Genomic DNA, 16098 nt, shown 5'->3' with positions numbered 1-16098 from the left:
ATACTAGAAAAAGTAGAATTTAGACTAAAAAAATTACCAGAGAGAGATATTATGTTATGATAAAGAGACAATCCTTCAAGGGGATATAACAATATAAATGTGTATGCACCAAAAAACAGATGCAAAATATGTAAATCAAAAACTAATACAACTGGAAAGAGAAATAGGTAAGTTCACAATTATAGTTGGAAACGTTAGCACCTCTCTCTCAACACTTGATAGAACAAAAAGACAGAAAATCAGCAAGAATATAAAAGAATTAAACACCACTATTACCCAAGAAGATTTAATCAACATTTATAGAACACTCCACCCAACAGCAGACTATAAAATATTTTCAAGTGCTCAGAACATACTCCAAGTTAGACCATGTCCTGGATCATAAAATAAATTTCTACCAAGTTAAAAAACTGAAATCATACGGAGTGTGTTCTTTGACCACAATGAAATCAAAATAGAGTCAATAACAGAAAGATAATTGGAAAATGTTCAATCACTTGGAAACTGAACAACACACTTCCAAATAATCTATAGGTCAAAGAACTCTCAAAGAGAATTTTTTAAAAATACATTAAACTGAATAAAAATTCAACATATCAAAAATTCGAGGGAACCAGCTAAAGCAACACTAAGAGGAAACATAACACTTAGTGCACGTATTAGAAGAGAGGAACAGCCTTAGTCATCTAGGCTTCTCCTCATGAAACTAGAAAAAGAAGAGCAAAGTAAACCTAAAGCAAGAAGAAGGAAGGAAATAAAGGTGAGAGTGGAAATCAGTAAAATTGAAAACAGAAAAACAATAGTGAAGATCAGTGAAACAAAAGAACTAGTTGTTTGAAAAGATCAATAAAATTGACAGACTGACAAAGGGAAAAAAGAAGACAATTTACTATTATCAAAAATAGTATCAGAAACAAGGATACAAACCCTGCAAACATCAAAAGGGTAAGAGAATACTATGAACAGCTCCACACACATAAATTTACAACCAATTTTTTGAAAATTGAAAATGATCAGAACTCACTCACTTTGAAGTAGGTAATATGAACAGCCCTATAACTGTTAAGTAAACTTGTAATTAGGAAACTCCGAAAAGGAAATCTCCAGGCTCAGATGTCTTTATTGGAGAATTCTATGAAACTTTTCAAGAAGAGTTAAAACCAATTCTACAGTCTCTTCCTGAAAATAGAAGAGAAGGAAATATTTCCCAATCCATTTCACAAAATAATTATTACCCTGCTATCAAAACCAGTCAAAGACACTACAAAAAAAATAAAACTACAGACTAATATCCTTCATGGAATAAACCCAAATATCCTTAATAAAATATCAGAATTCAACAATCTTTTAAAAGAATTATACATCCTGACCAAGTAGAGTTTATTCCAGGGATGCAAAGCTGGTTCACTATTTGAATATCAGTCAGTGTGATCCACTATGTTAATAGGCTGAAGAAGAAAAATCTTATTTTATCAGTCAATGCAGTAAAAGCATTTGAAAAATTTCTCCACTCATTCATGGTAAAACTGACAGGAAATAAAACACTGATAGAAAAAAATAGTAATTCCAAAGGAAACTGCCTCAAATTGATAAAAGAGCAACTATAGAAAACCTACAGTTAACAGTATACTTAACGGTGAAAGACTTAATGCTTTCCCCCTAAGACTGGGAACAAGCAAGAATGTCCCCTTTCACCACTCTTACTCAAAATAGTGTTGGAAATTCTAGTCAGTGCATTAAGGTGAGAGAAGGAAATAAAAGGCACACAGACTGGAAAGGAAGAGATCAAACTGTACCTATTTGCAAATAACATGATCATGTATAAAATCCCCACGGAATGTACCAAAAAAAAAAAAAAATCCTAGAACTAGTAAGTGAATCCTGCAAGATTTCAGGGTACAAGATAAACATACAAAAATCAATTTCTATTTAGCATATTTCTATATACTAGTAGTGAACATGTAGACACTGAAATTAAAAATACATTACTGTTTACAATCACACACACACAAGAAATACTTAGCTGTAAATTTAACAAAACTTGTATGAGATTTGTATGCTGAAAGCTATACAATACTAATGAAAGAAATCAGAGGATCTAAATAAATGGAACGATATATCATGTTCATGGATTGAAGGACATGGTAGTAAAGATGTCAAGACTTCCCAAGTTGATATACACATGTAATACAGTTCCTGTCAAAATCCTAACAAGACTTCTTTGTAGATAAGAGCAAGTTTATTCTAAAACTCATATGGAAATACAAAGAACCTGAATAAATAAAAATGATTCATTAAAGGAAAGGAGTAGGAGTAATTAGTGTACCTGATTTTAGGACTTACTTTATAGCTACAGTTAGCAAAACAGTGTAATATTGGTAGAGGGATAGACATATAGATCAGTGGAACAAGACAGGGAAGCCATACAATATGATAAAGGTGCAAAATAATTCAGTGGAGAAGAGATAACCTTTTCAGCAAATGGTTTTGGAGCAATCGGACATTCATAGGTAAAACAATAACAACAAAATTTAACCTTGACCTAAATCTCATGCTTTATGTAAGAATGAATTCGACATGAATCTTGAATATAAATATAAAACAACACTTTAACTTTTAGCAAAAAATCATGGAAGCAAATCTTTAGAATCTTAGGCTATGCAGTGACTTCTTAGACTTAACACTAGACAGTTTATAAAACAAGAAGTGGATAAGTTGGACTTCATCAAAAAATTTTTTGTTTGCTCCGCAAAGATGCTATGAAGTAGCGGAAAAGACAAGCAACAAGATAGGAGAAAATATTTGCCAAGCACATATCTGACAAAGGACTAGTGTCTAGGATATATAAAGAACCCCCCAAACCCAAAATTTAAAAAGCAGACAACCCAATTAGAAATTGGTTAAGAGACATGAAGAGACATCCCACAAAAGATTATATACACATGGCAAATAAGCATGTGAAAAGGTTTTTTAACATCATTCATTAGCCATTAGGGATAATGCAAAGTAAAACCAAAATGAGATATCACTACACACCTATCAGAATGGTTAAAGTAAAAAATAGTAAGCACACCAAATACTGGTATGGATTCAGAGTAACTGGATCACTTATACGTTGCTGATGGGATATGAAATGACACAGTCACTCTGTAAAACAGTTTAGCAGTTTCTCACAAAACTAAGTATTCAACTAATAGATAGCTCAGCAATTGCATTTCTGGGAATTTATCCCAGAAATAAAAATTTATGTTTACACGTACATGAATGTACATGAATGTACATAGCATTTTTTAAAAATTTTACTTATTTATATTTGGCTGTGTTGGGTCCTCGTTGTTGTGTGCAGGCATTCTCTAGTTGTGGCGAGCGGGGGCTACTCTTCATTGCGGTGGCTTCTTTTGTTGCGGAGCATGGGCTCTAGGCGTGTGGGCTTCAGTAGTTGCAGCACATGGGCTCAATAGTTGTGGCTCATGGGCTCTAGAGCGCAGGCTCAGTAGCTGTGGCGCACGGGCTTAGTTGCTCCGCGGCATGTGGGATCTTCCCGGACCAGGGCTCAAACCCATGTCCCCTGCATTGACAGGCGGATTCCTAACCACTGCGCCACCAGGGAAGTCCCTACATGGCAGTTTTATTTGTAATATCCAAAAACTAGAAACAGCCCAGATGTTGTTCACTGGGTGATTAGTGAAACAAACATCCATACCATGGAAAACAAAAAAGGAATGAATGGCTTACATAACAGCTTGGATCCATCCCCAAAGAATTATGCTGATTGAAAAAAGCCAATCTGGGAGGTGTCATTCTATTTATATACTGTATTATTCCATTGATATAACATTCTTGAAATGCCAAGATTTTAGAAATAGAGAATAGAGTGGTTAGTGTTTGTGGGGATTTAAAGAGGGGATGGAGGGGAAGGAAGTGGGTGTGGTTATAAAAGGGCAACCTGAGACGGTAATGGAAATGTTCTGTATCCTGATTGTATCAATGTCAGTATCCTATCTGTGATACTGTGCTATAACTTTATAAGATATTACCATTGGGGAAATTAGGTAACATATAGAAGGGATCTCTCTGTAATATTTTTTACAACTTCATGTGAATCTAAAGTTAACCTCAAAATAAAAGGTGTGATTAAGGAAAAATGAATAAAGCAGAAGGTATCTCTTGGTGAAGTAAATAACACTGAGATGGAAATGTATTTTGTGAGGCTTTTGAATACCAAAATAAATTTTGGTTTTAATTCGTAAGATAATAAGGACCTGAAAAAAAAATCTTGATTATAGGTATAGCACAAAGTAAGTGAATAGAAAATTAGTCATAGTAGATAGAATAAATTGTCTTACATATAGAATTATGAATTATGACAATCTTTCACAAATATTTTCTAAAATATCATAATGTTTGGAAATCACTTTTTTAAAAAGCAAAGCCTTAAAGATAGAATTGGGTTGCCAATATATTATTAGTATAAAAAGTAATAGCATTATGAACCCGAAATAGTCCTTTTAGTGCATAGAGGTTAAATCCTAAAACTGATATTATTACTGGAAGTACAACTTTGGCAGATATTGAAAGATATACTTCTTTTTAAGGTTATACTCCTTTTTAAGGTATGTGTTAATACCTTGATGGTGTTTGTAAGTACATTGCTGGGATCTCTGATTATGCTTCTCCCTTGGAGCAACATTATAGATGATTGCTCTATTTCTGAGTCACAGATCTATTTGAAAATCTGAAGAAAGTTTTGGACCATCTCCTCAGATAAGTGGACCATCCACCTAATTTTTCATACCATAGGGGTCACAGACCACCTGAAAGCTATCCCTGATTCAGAAGAAAGGGTCCAGAGAATCTGTATATAATTATTTCAGTGTGATATGTAGTCATCCAAAACAACTACCATACCATAGGGTTCACAGGCCACCTGAAAGCTATCTCTGATTCGGAAGAAAGGGTCCAGAGTATCTGTATATGATTAATTTCAGTGTGATATGTAGTCATCCAAAAACAACTACCATATCATAGGGTTCACAGGCCACCTGAAAGCTATCTCTGATTCAGAAGAAAGGGTCCAGAGAATCTGTATATAATTATTTCAGTGTGATATGTAGTCATCCAAAAACAACTACCATACCATAGGGTTCACAGGCTACCTGAAAGCTATCTCTGATTAGGAAGAAAGGGTCCAGGGTATCTGTATATGATTAATTTCAGTGTGATGTGTAGTCCTCCGGGAACAACTACCATACCATAGGGTTCACAGACCACCTGAAAGCTATCTCTGATTCGGAAGAAAGGGTCCAGAGTATCTGTATATGATTAATTTCAGTGCGATATGTAGTCCTCTGGAAACAACTGCCTAATGAGCACGTATTTGCTTGCACAGTGCCTATGGCAGCCACCACATGGGAGCTCAAAAGTATTTTTAAAATAATCCCATATGCAAGAGGCTTATGATCCAATTTAAGAAGTAAGCTGTTCTTATAAAATGATTAATTATTAGATGTTTCAGAATGTGAATAGGGTGATTCTTGCATTTAGATTAAAGCGTTACAGCTTTTGTAAATCACCTCGAGAAGACATTTTGGTAATTAATGTGATCTTTTGGGCATGAGAGTATGAGGTAGGCAATAGAATTCTTTATGAATATCATGAAAGTAGCAAAGTGAGATAGGAGGACTAGAGATATGGATATATGGATTCATTCAAAAACAAATTCAGTCTCTATGCTCTACCGTGGGGATATTGCAGTGAAAACTTAGATACAGTCCCTACCCTCATGGAGTTGACAGTTTAAGAGAAATAAATTGTTCAGGAATAAATGAAGAATAGCTTACTCTGGGCTGGAGTGTGCGAAAAAAGGTTTATGGTGTAGGTTGCATAGAGTTTACTTACTGTCCTAAAATAAATTTGATCTTGAACAAGTCTCCTAACCTTTTTGAACCTCAGGGGGCTCATCTGTAAAGTTGAGACACTAATGAATAAAGTAATAAGATATTGGGTTCAGAGCCTGGTAGTTGGTGGCTACTGCTATTGTTATTGGTTTGAAGGGCAGTAATGAATGACTAGATTGGGATACTCAAGAAAAGAAGCAGGAAGTTAGGGGAGCACAGTGGTAAGAAAGCAAGATGAGCATTCCTTTATGTTCCAGGCAGTAGGGAGACTTGCCTGATTAATATAAAAAATTGTATTGGGAGGTAATATGTGTAATTGTAAGCAATGTATAATACCTTTAAAAGAAATTGTTACTGTCTTATTTTTTTGATTAACCTCAAGTCATTTTTTGTTGTTGTTTGACAAGTAGCCTTTATATGGGGCAGTCTTTTATAATATAAAAATGTTGCTTATCGGGGCTTCCCTGGTGGCGCAGCGGTTGAGAATCCGCCTGCCAATGCAGGGGACACGGGTTCGAGCCCTGGTCTGGGAAGATCCCACATGCCGCCGAGCAACTAGGCCCGTGAGCCACAATTACTGAGCCTGCGCATCTGGAGCCTGTGGTCCGCAACAAGAGAGGCCGCGATAATGAGAGGCCTGCGCACCGCGATGAAGAGTGGCCCCCGCTTGCCGCAACTAGAGAAAGCCCTCGCACAGAAACGAAGACCCAACACAGCCAAGAATAAATAAATAAATAAATAAATAAACCTAAAAAGTTAAAAGAAAAAAACTTTGCTTATCAACTTTTGCTCATTACTTTTTCAGAGATTGGAAACGCTTATGCGGTTTTAAGCAATCCAGAAAAACGAAAGCAGTATGACCTCACAGGCAATGAAGAACAAGCATGTAATCAGCAGAACAATGGTAGATTTAATTTCCATAGAGGTTGTGAAGCTGATATAACTCCAGAAGACTTGTTTAATATATTCTTTGGTGGTGGATTTCCTTCAGGTATTTTAATGTTAGTTATAAATATTTGTACTTTATGAAGCTAGAGATCATCACCTCCAGTTAGGCTATTTAGAGATTTATGTACCTTCTCCCTGACATTTTCTTATAGTATTATGATCCTGTGATGGTTTTTCATGAAGATAGAAGAAAATTGTTAGACTTATTACCTTTATTGTAAGTCTGTCTTTTTCCTAGAACGTACTTTATTTTTAAAAAGATGTTGTGTATTTTACATAGAGCTGAAGAAAGGATCTGTAAGTAGGAGATCTAGTGGCAATGCATTAGTTAAGTGCCAATACAATTATAGGAAGTAACCTGTACCTTGAAGGACTATTTGACATTGGTTCTTTGAAGATCTTTGTAGATTTCATTAATAATATTGTAGATTGTTAATATGGATGTATGTGGAGGTACTGTCCATTGAAATGTCTGAATCATGGGTTACATATAAAGTAAGTGGGTTTTAAAAAATTACATTAAGATAGAAATAATTTCTTGAACTAGGCTATCAAAGTAAAATACTGTAGAAGTACTACTAAATGAATAGATTTTTAGTACCAGCATAAGTAGTACTGTGTTTTACTTACATTTACTGTAAGTTGCTTGTGTGGAAATTAATTTTCTTTAAGAGTAACTCCTCTAAGGTGTTTAAAATTATAGCTCCAGTCTTGTTTACAGCAGTAACGAAAGGTGCTAAGTTAAACATCCCATTCAAAATTAGGATAGTCTTTATGAATGTAGCAATATACTTTGGCCTGGTAGTCCTGTCTGAATATTATTGAGAAAGATTGTGATCATTGATAAGGCATTTTGTAAAGCATCCTTGAAAGAAAGAGGATGTGTAAATACAAATTAATGACTGAAAATATAACCTGCATTTTGACATACTAGGATACATAATTACCTCTCACAAAAAAATTATTCAGACTAATAATTTTGACTAAAAATATGCTGGGAACAATTAGAAATCTTTCAGACAATAGTGAATTTTTCTGATAGTTGATTTGCAGTTCTTTTGCTTGTTATAACATAGTTTACTTTATCAGTGATAGCCATTTCTGGTTGGTCACCTTTTTTGAAAACAACTTGAATGTCCATCAACAAGAAAATGTTTGAAAATTGTGGTCCACCTGTACCATAGTATATTATACAGCTGTTTTTAAAAAATGAATTAGAGCACGAGCTTTTGATTTCTAGAAGTACTTGTGATTCATTGATAAATGCAGAAAGCAGAGTTTCAGATTAATGATCCAAGGTTTGTAAAATCAACCAACCACAGCAAAAGTCCTCCCTGTATGCAGTATTAGGGAGGAACTCTCATTCAAGTTTTCATCAAGAAAGAGCTTCTCCTTTACTTTAAGGGAAGCAAAGAAGAATCATTCCTGGTTTTGTCCACCCTTCACTCACAAGAGGAGAGGGCAGTAAGCATTCATTACTCAAACATGAATTGTTTTAGTAATTAAAAATAAATAAATAAAAATATAAAGGAAAATATGATTTTTCTGATGATAATTGTTCTCCCTAATTTAACCTTGCTTTTAATTTTCTAGGTAGTGTACATTCATTTTCAAATGGACGAGCTGGCTATAGCAATCAACATCAGCATCAACATAGTGGACATGAAAGAGAAGAAGAAAGAGGAGATGTATGTTTATGATATGATTAGAAATCAGAAAATGGCAAATTTCAGCTCAGGAAAAGCATAGAGTTGTCTGAAAATAGGGCAAGTTGGTTTAGAATGAAGTAATGAGTTTTCTTTTACCAGAGGTGTTCAATGGAGACTAGAGAATCCCTTAGGGATACTGGGGGAGCAGGGGTAGAAGTCAAGGTGACAGGTGGTTGGTCAATATGACACCTTCACATTTGATATTCTATGATTCTAATGAAGGTAAACTTGCAGTGTGCATGTTCTGAACGTAAATTCTTATTGTTGGTTCTAAAGAATTTAGAATTAATACTGAAAAAATTAAATTAGAAGTCACTTTCCTTATCCTAATGCAGTTATACCTAATTGCATATAGCAGTTAAATTACGTGAAGGAGAAATATAAATGGAAAGAGCACTGGACCAGAAATTAAAATGCCTGGTCCCCAGCCGTACCACTGTCATCAGTGTCCATGTTCCACCCTCAAATCCATGGTAAAAATAGTTTTGCAACCTGCTGCATATTGATAGAGTCTCTGTGTATGAAGATAAAGAGGGAGACAGAGAACTTCGTCATCTGTAAAATGAGATCAGGTTATACCAGTGTTTTCCAAATCAGGATCAGGATCTCTAGGTGAAGCACCTAAAAAGTTGTATTTTTAAGAATCACCCCAGGAAGCTGGTATGATCAGGCAGATTTGGAAGCACTGAACCGATGATCTCAAATGTCCTTTCTTCCTCTAAAAGTGTTTGACAATTGTTGGATTATTGACAACTAAAGTTATATTACAATTTGTTATTCTTTGATGATTTTTTTGTAGGGAGGTTTTTCTGTGTTTATCCAGCTGATGCCCATTATTGTATTGATCCTCGTGTCATTATTAAGCCAATTGATGGTCTCTAATCCTCCTTATTCCTTATATCCCAGATCGTAAGTAGCTCAGTGAAGTTTTACAAAAAAAGAACTGTTGTTTCTTACCTAACTAACTTTAAAGGGCCTTGTGCTCTTTTAAACTTTTAAGTGCCAAATATTCTATTACTACATGTGTACCTGATTTTAAAATGTCTAATTTTAAAGGTAGTTTACTTAAGCAATAAGTTTGTATTATGTTAGTTTACATTTCTGTTCTCTTGTGGATAAAGACAGAAGTGTTACGTTCGAACTTGATGGCAATTTAATGTAATAGGTAATGTGTTGACATCAAAGACAAAAAACTTCAGAAGACAAAAATACTTTAAAGACAAAAATAGAGTTGTGATTGATCTCACATAGGATTTGTGTCGTTAGGGTATGACTTCACTCTTCTGTTTATAAAATATTGATTAAATAAAAGCAAATATTACTTTTTTGTTATGTGAGGTATTTTTCCACAATATACTTTATATATAAGCGATCAGGACATATAGCAAATTTAATGCAGCATACCTTCCAAAAAACTTTAGTGTAATACAATGAATATAATGGAAACTTTGTAAAATCATATTGCTAGTGATTATATAGTATTAAAAACAGACTGGTCTAAAAATAAGAAGTAATTTGTTTCTTCCAAATAAGATTTTTATTAACTATAAGTTGAGAGAACTTATAGGAACATAATGTATTAAAATATGATTACTTTTTAATGACATGAATGGTGGTTTTAGGTAATTTGAGATAATATTAAATACTTGATTACCAATATTGACTTTTTAATTATTTTTATTAGCTTGATTTGTAGAAGCAGATCAGAATGTACAATTTTAATTAAAAAAATAATGATCAAGCATTTCTTTTACAGTGGATCAGGGCAAACGATTAAAATGCAGACAGAAAACTTGGGTGTCGTTTATTATGTCAACAAAGACTTTAAAAATGAATATAAAGGAATGTTATTGCAAAAGGTAGAAAAGAGTGTGGAAGAAGATTATGTGACTAATATTCGAAATAATTGCTGGAAAGAAAGACAACAAAGTAAGTTTATCAAGTATTTAACATTTAAAAACTTATTCAGAGTCTTTGGAATTGATTACTGTAGATTTCCCTACTCAAGGAATGTTCTAGAATTGCCTGGCACATACTCGGAGCCCAGTACTTAAATGAGACAATATGTTTTAATGTACATGTGGTCTTATAACAATATTTGGCACATGGCAAGGACTTAATAAATGGTATTTGTGTTATTGTTCTTAATAAATATTTGATGGAATAAGTAGATAATATCAAATTTCATTGTATTTAAGATGTTGTCAGTTGTAACATGCAACATTATTTTATGCACCACTAAGAAAGAAAAAAACCCTGGTATAAACTATGTCATCAGTTTTAATATGTATCCTGTTTCAGAATTAAATTTGAAACTCTTCATTAATTTAGCTTCAACAGGTAACACTTAATGTACAATGAGTTTTGTTGACATTCCACTTTCCTTTACTTATTTTGTAGGTAGAGAAGTTCTTGTGAACACTTAATTTGTTTAGCCTCTTCCAGCCTCAACTTCCTTAATTTAAGCAGTTATAGCTATAAAAAGATTGACTATTGACCATAAGAATCTGCTGAGATGCTCCATGTGAACTGTCATTATAGTTTTTTGTTTTTCTTACTGTTCTGAATAATAATATAGACCATATAGTGTAGACATTGGAATTAAACAGACTAAAGTTGAATCCTAGGTCTGAAATTTTTACCTGAGTGATTAAGGCCGAATATTCTAACCTCTATGAATTTATTTCCTCGTGTATAAAATGGATGATGATGATGATGGTGAGTGGGAACAGGAAGTAACTATAATTTATATAACGCCTATTTTTTCAGTCATTCTCCCAGGCCCTTTATATATATTAACTCATTTAAGCTCCACAATGACACTGTGAGGCGATTATACCCACTTTACATATGAGGAAACTGAGGCATAGAGAGACTAATTAGTAACTTGCCCAAGGTCATTGAGGTGATCTGTGATTCAAAACCAATTTGCTTTCATAATCTAGGCACTGTGCCTCACAGTCTTCTCTCTAATACCTAACTTTATGGGTTTGTTGTGAAAATTAAATCAGGCAATAGTTGAAGTGTTTCACATGTAGTAAATACTCAGAAAATGGGAGCAATTATCATCTCTTATCCACCAGGGAAAATTTGATAAAACATAACCATTGTATACTTCTAAGAGAGTTCTTATCTCTGGCATTGGTTTCTTCATCTATATACTGAAAGTTAGAGGAGAAACCTCCTTAGTTTCTAAAAAGTCTCTGAGTCTGTGAATCAGTATGTTCTCAAAGTGAAGAAGGTTACATAAGACCAGTGGTTTTTCAGCTAGGAATGATTTGCCCCTGCCTCCCAGGGGACATTTGGTAATGTCTGGAAACTGTGTGCGTCAACACGGAGTTGGGGTGGAAGGGATTGCTACTGGCATCTGATGGGTTAAGGCCAGGGACGCTGCCTAACATTCTAGGACGCACAGGGCAACCTCCACACCAAGAATTATCTGGCCCCAAATGCCAGTATTGCTGAGGTTGAGAAACCGTGCATTAGCCAAAGGTCTTAAGGGAAGTATTTCCCAAATTTTACTTATTTAATTTTATTTCACCTAATTTTTTGATCTGTAGCACCTTGCACAGTTGTTGGTACAACATAGGCAGAATAAATTTTTGATGGATATATGAACAGTTGGATGAATGATTAATGAATTCATATGAATGAATGTATGAAAGACCTGCTTATTTTGTGCTAAAAGAATGACGAGCACATTAGATATCTCATTTTCAAATACAAGTCCTAGTCCCCAGCCAAATACGGGTGATTTTGGGGTTATGCATACTTACATTCTATTACCTTAAATAAAAATTGGGAATTGACTGCATAAATAGAAAGAAAGAAGGAAAGGTATTCATGTTTATGAATGAGTGTAATGTTATGTTTAAAGTGCCGGCTCTGGGACTGCCTTGCAAGATCCTGGCTTCACCAACGCATTACCTACTTACTTAACCTCTCTAAATCTTAGTTATCTTATCATTAAAATATGGACCATAACAGATAATATATGGTAACACCTAGCGTAATGCCTTGTATCCATAAGTGTTCTATATTATTATTTATTTATTTATTTATTTTTACTCCATCCCTAGCATAAGCCAAGTAGTTTTTCTGGCATAATTTAATCTTTTAACAATCTGACAAGATCAATATCAGTAGGTTCACAAAATGTGAAGAATTGGTCAATCAAGGTAAAGGGTTTTAGAGTGTTTATTGTGGTACTCAACTTGTGTATGTTTGAAATTTTCAATATAAAATTCAACAAATTCAGCACATCTATAGGTTAGGGGCTTGAATACACTTTTGCCAGGATTTTTCTGTTTTGGAGTCACTTCTAACACTCTCTAATGTCTAGATTGGTAAAATAGGTGTTTTATAAAATACAAGCAGTAATTTGAGGTAATGGAAAGAATATTAGGCTAGGAGTTAGAGATTTGGATTGAAATCTAGATTCTGCCATTTACTAGCCCTGTGAACTTTGCTTTATCTACCACACTTGGAAAGAATCATCTGCAAATGGATTTTACAAGTGCCTCATTTGTAAATAAAAGGAGGGGAGTGATTTTAATTGATTTGTTAAATCCTAACCTGATTGATCATTTCTGAAAGTCTTTACAAATAGAATACACTCTTATCTATGAGTTTATTTTGAATGTGGTCCTGATTGATGTCCTCTAATTTGGTCACTGTTTTTAGTTACATTTTATCTAAGTGAGCCCACCCTTTAGAAGTGTTAATAAACAGTGAAATGGCTGAGAATAACAGGAAAGTAACAAGGAATAGTTCCCTGAAGAATGTTTGATTTCTAGTCCCTTTATTTTTCTTTACTATTTCTATCCACATATTGAAGGAAGCGTCAGAAGTACTTATTTGCTGAATATCACTGCTGTGATTGTATAGCAAGCTGTTTTTATCTTTTGTGTTCCTTTAGTAAGTTTATTATATATGTTTTTAATTCAAGCAAACTCAGAACAAGATTGCAAATTTTTCTACTCAGATCTTGGCATAATTAATTAATCTGGAACCTTAATAAAAGGTTACAGCAAAACAACCACTAGCAGTATTGAATAGCATATGGTATGTTTGGGATAAGAGGTCAAGATAATGCTTTAGAGCAGCAGTTTTTAAACCTTTGGGAACAGGAGTGGAGGAGGGAAAGGGTTGATAGGATACCATCCTTATTTTCTTTTCTAGAGCAGCTCTGTGATTTATTTATTCATTCTTTCATTTATTCATTCATTCACTCATTTATGGCTGCGTTGGGTCTTCGTTGCTGCGGGCGGGCTTTCTCTAGTTGCGGAGAGCGGGGCTTACTCTTTGTTGCAGTGCGCGGGCTTCTTCTTGTTGCGGAGCACCGGCTCCAGGCGTGTGGGCTTCAGTAGTTGCAGCACTTGGGCTTAGTAGTTGCGGCACGTGGGCCCTAGAGCACGAGGGCTTCAGTAGTTGTGGCACGCTGGCTTGGTAGTTGTGGCGCACAGGCTTAGTTGCTCTGCGGCACGTGGGATCTTCCCGGACCAGGGCTCGAACCTGTGAACCCTGCATTGGCAGGCGGATTCTTAACCACTGCACCACCAAGGAAGTCCCTCTGTGTTTGTTTCACATGGTAGGATTCCAAATGGCTTTTAGGCCTAGTACTTGGATTTCTTTAAAAACAAACAAACAAACAGTTAATAGAAATATATTGAAGGACTTCTATGAAACATCTTTGAGTTTAAACAACTAGTTGATCTAAATTACTATTTACTTAGCAATATATATTTTTTGGTTAACAGAAACAGATATGCAGTATGCAGCAAAAGTATACCATGATGAACGACTCCGAAGGAAGGCAGATGCCTTGAGCATGGACAACTGTAAAGAATTGGAGCGGCTGACCAGTATTTATAAAGGAGGATGAACTGGAATTTTATTTATACCTTTTAGAGTACTCTCTATTTTTTCTGTAAGTAAGTTTAGTTTCATCATGAGAGCTAAAGAAGATGATTTGATGTTGAAAACTAAACTGAATAGTTGGTCCCTGAAATCTTGGACTGTTTATGACCTACTGGCTCCTTTAAATAGTAAAGAACTGAAAACTAAAATTAATATTTTAGTTATGCTTCTGCAATTATTTTCACTTTAAAAGCTTATATGATTCCTAACTAAAAATGTCTTGAGAAAGGATTATCGCACCTGTAGCAATTTCTGGTTTTAGATTCTCAATTTTTTTCCCTTGTCATATAAATATTTATGGAATGATCATTTTGTGTATATACAGGTTATTGCCTTTTTATTTAAATTCTTTTGGTGTTTAGCTCCATGAGACACTTTAGTTTAAAGTGACAGAATAAATGTTTTATGACAAAATTGCATTTTCCTTGTCAGATGTCCAATGTGTGGAGGTTACAATGAAACTTTATCAAAAAGAAAAGAAAAAACAAAAGTTGTTTAACTTTGTGTAAAATCTTGTAGCATTATCAGCGTAGAGGGAATTGATATTTTTAATATTACCATTATATTCTAAATTATATATTGAGATAAATGAACTGGTGTAAAGTATAAGTTTGCTATTTATTTAGTTTTATGAATTGCTAAGCCATGCATAGAAATGAAATGCTATACTGATAGATTTTAAAGAAAATATGAGGAAATGGCTATATAAACATTAACCAAAAAGGGTCTTCAACAGTAAATTGCAGTTATGTCATTTGCAATTCCAGTAACTAAAAGGCCCCCAAATGTTCATATGTATACATCTTTGAAGGCTGCTAAAATTTATGAAGAACAGGACCTACCTGTTTTACCCCCCATGGAAATTTGCAGTTTCTTCTTAGTGATCAGGAGCCTTAGTAAACAGGATCCGAAACTAAATGAGTTCTTAATATTGTCTAATAGGAAAAATTACTACTGAAATGAAGCTTTGTGCCTTTTAACCTGATTGCCAGCTCGTAAACATATAGGTAGATTACAGCAGACTTACTTGATCAGAGCATGATCTGTTTGGCCATATACAGCAGTGAGCAGAAACATAGCAGCAGGTAGAATAGTGATTTATAACAAGTTATCCTTACAAAAATTTGAGCTAAAATCTATTCTCCATTGAGTAATTCAATTAATCCTATAGGAATAAGCTCCTTATAATTAAATCCATAATATAAATTGGAAAAATCAGCTGGAAATTGAAGTTTTTGGTGCCTGTATGTTGGATATGAAACTATTTGATTTCTAGTCTTCTATTTTTTTTTTCTTCTATGTTTAACAGTTGTAGTATTTTAATGATTTTGCTTTCATACTTATTTAACAGAACATGAACACATCTTTGGTAGTTTTTTTTGTGTGTGAGAGAATGCTAGTTGGAGTGCAGTGTTCTTTTATTTAAAGATTTTTTCTGAATGTAATTTATATAGCATCTGTTGAATAGAACTTCTGAAATGACCATTCTTTTTTAAATGTTCTCTTGTATCCCCTTTTCCAGGTAAATCAATAGAAATGCTTGATTGAATTAGTTGTTTAACTAAACAGCATACTATCCTAGGAAAACTGGACAGCTTAACCAACTTTCTTTTAGAAATGCAAAC

General features: G+C 34.2%; 1 protein-coding gene across 4 annotated transcripts in view; it reads left to right on the top strand.

Annotated features, from left to right (window-relative positions):
* The window catches only part of DNAJB14 (DnaJ heat shock protein family (Hsp40) member B14), a 43377-nt gene extending 28592 nt beyond the window's left edge, over nucleotides 1–14785 (top strand). For 2 of the 4 annotated variants that reach the window (XM_059922476.1, XM_059922475.1), the window contains exons 5-9: nucleotides 6703–6888; nucleotides 8439–8533; nucleotides 9354–9463; nucleotides 10311–10483; nucleotides 14314–14784. In XM_059922476.1, coding sequence (XP_059778459.1) covers nucleotides 6703–6888; nucleotides 8439–8533; nucleotides 9354–9463; nucleotides 10311–10483; nucleotides 14314–14438 — 689 coding nt within the window. In that variant the 3' untranslated portion in view covers nucleotides 14439–14784. Of the gene's footprint in view, nucleotides 1–6702; nucleotides 6889–8438; nucleotides 8534–9353; nucleotides 9464–10310; nucleotides 10484–14313 lie in introns of all 4 variants that reach the window. The other 2 variants (XM_059922478.1, XM_059922477.1) reach the window with 2 other exon arrangements.
* Nucleotides 14786–16098: the final 1313 nt, after the last annotated feature.

The sequence above is a fragment of the Balaenoptera ricei genome, chromosome 5, assembly GCF_028023285.1.
Source record: "Balaenoptera ricei isolate mBalRic1 chromosome 5, mBalRic1.hap2, whole genome shotgun sequence".
Classification (NCBI taxonomy): domain Eukaryota; kingdom Metazoa; phylum Chordata; class Mammalia; order Artiodactyla; family Balaenopteridae; genus Balaenoptera; species Balaenoptera ricei.
This window is presented reverse-complemented; position numbering and strand designations above follow the sequence as displayed.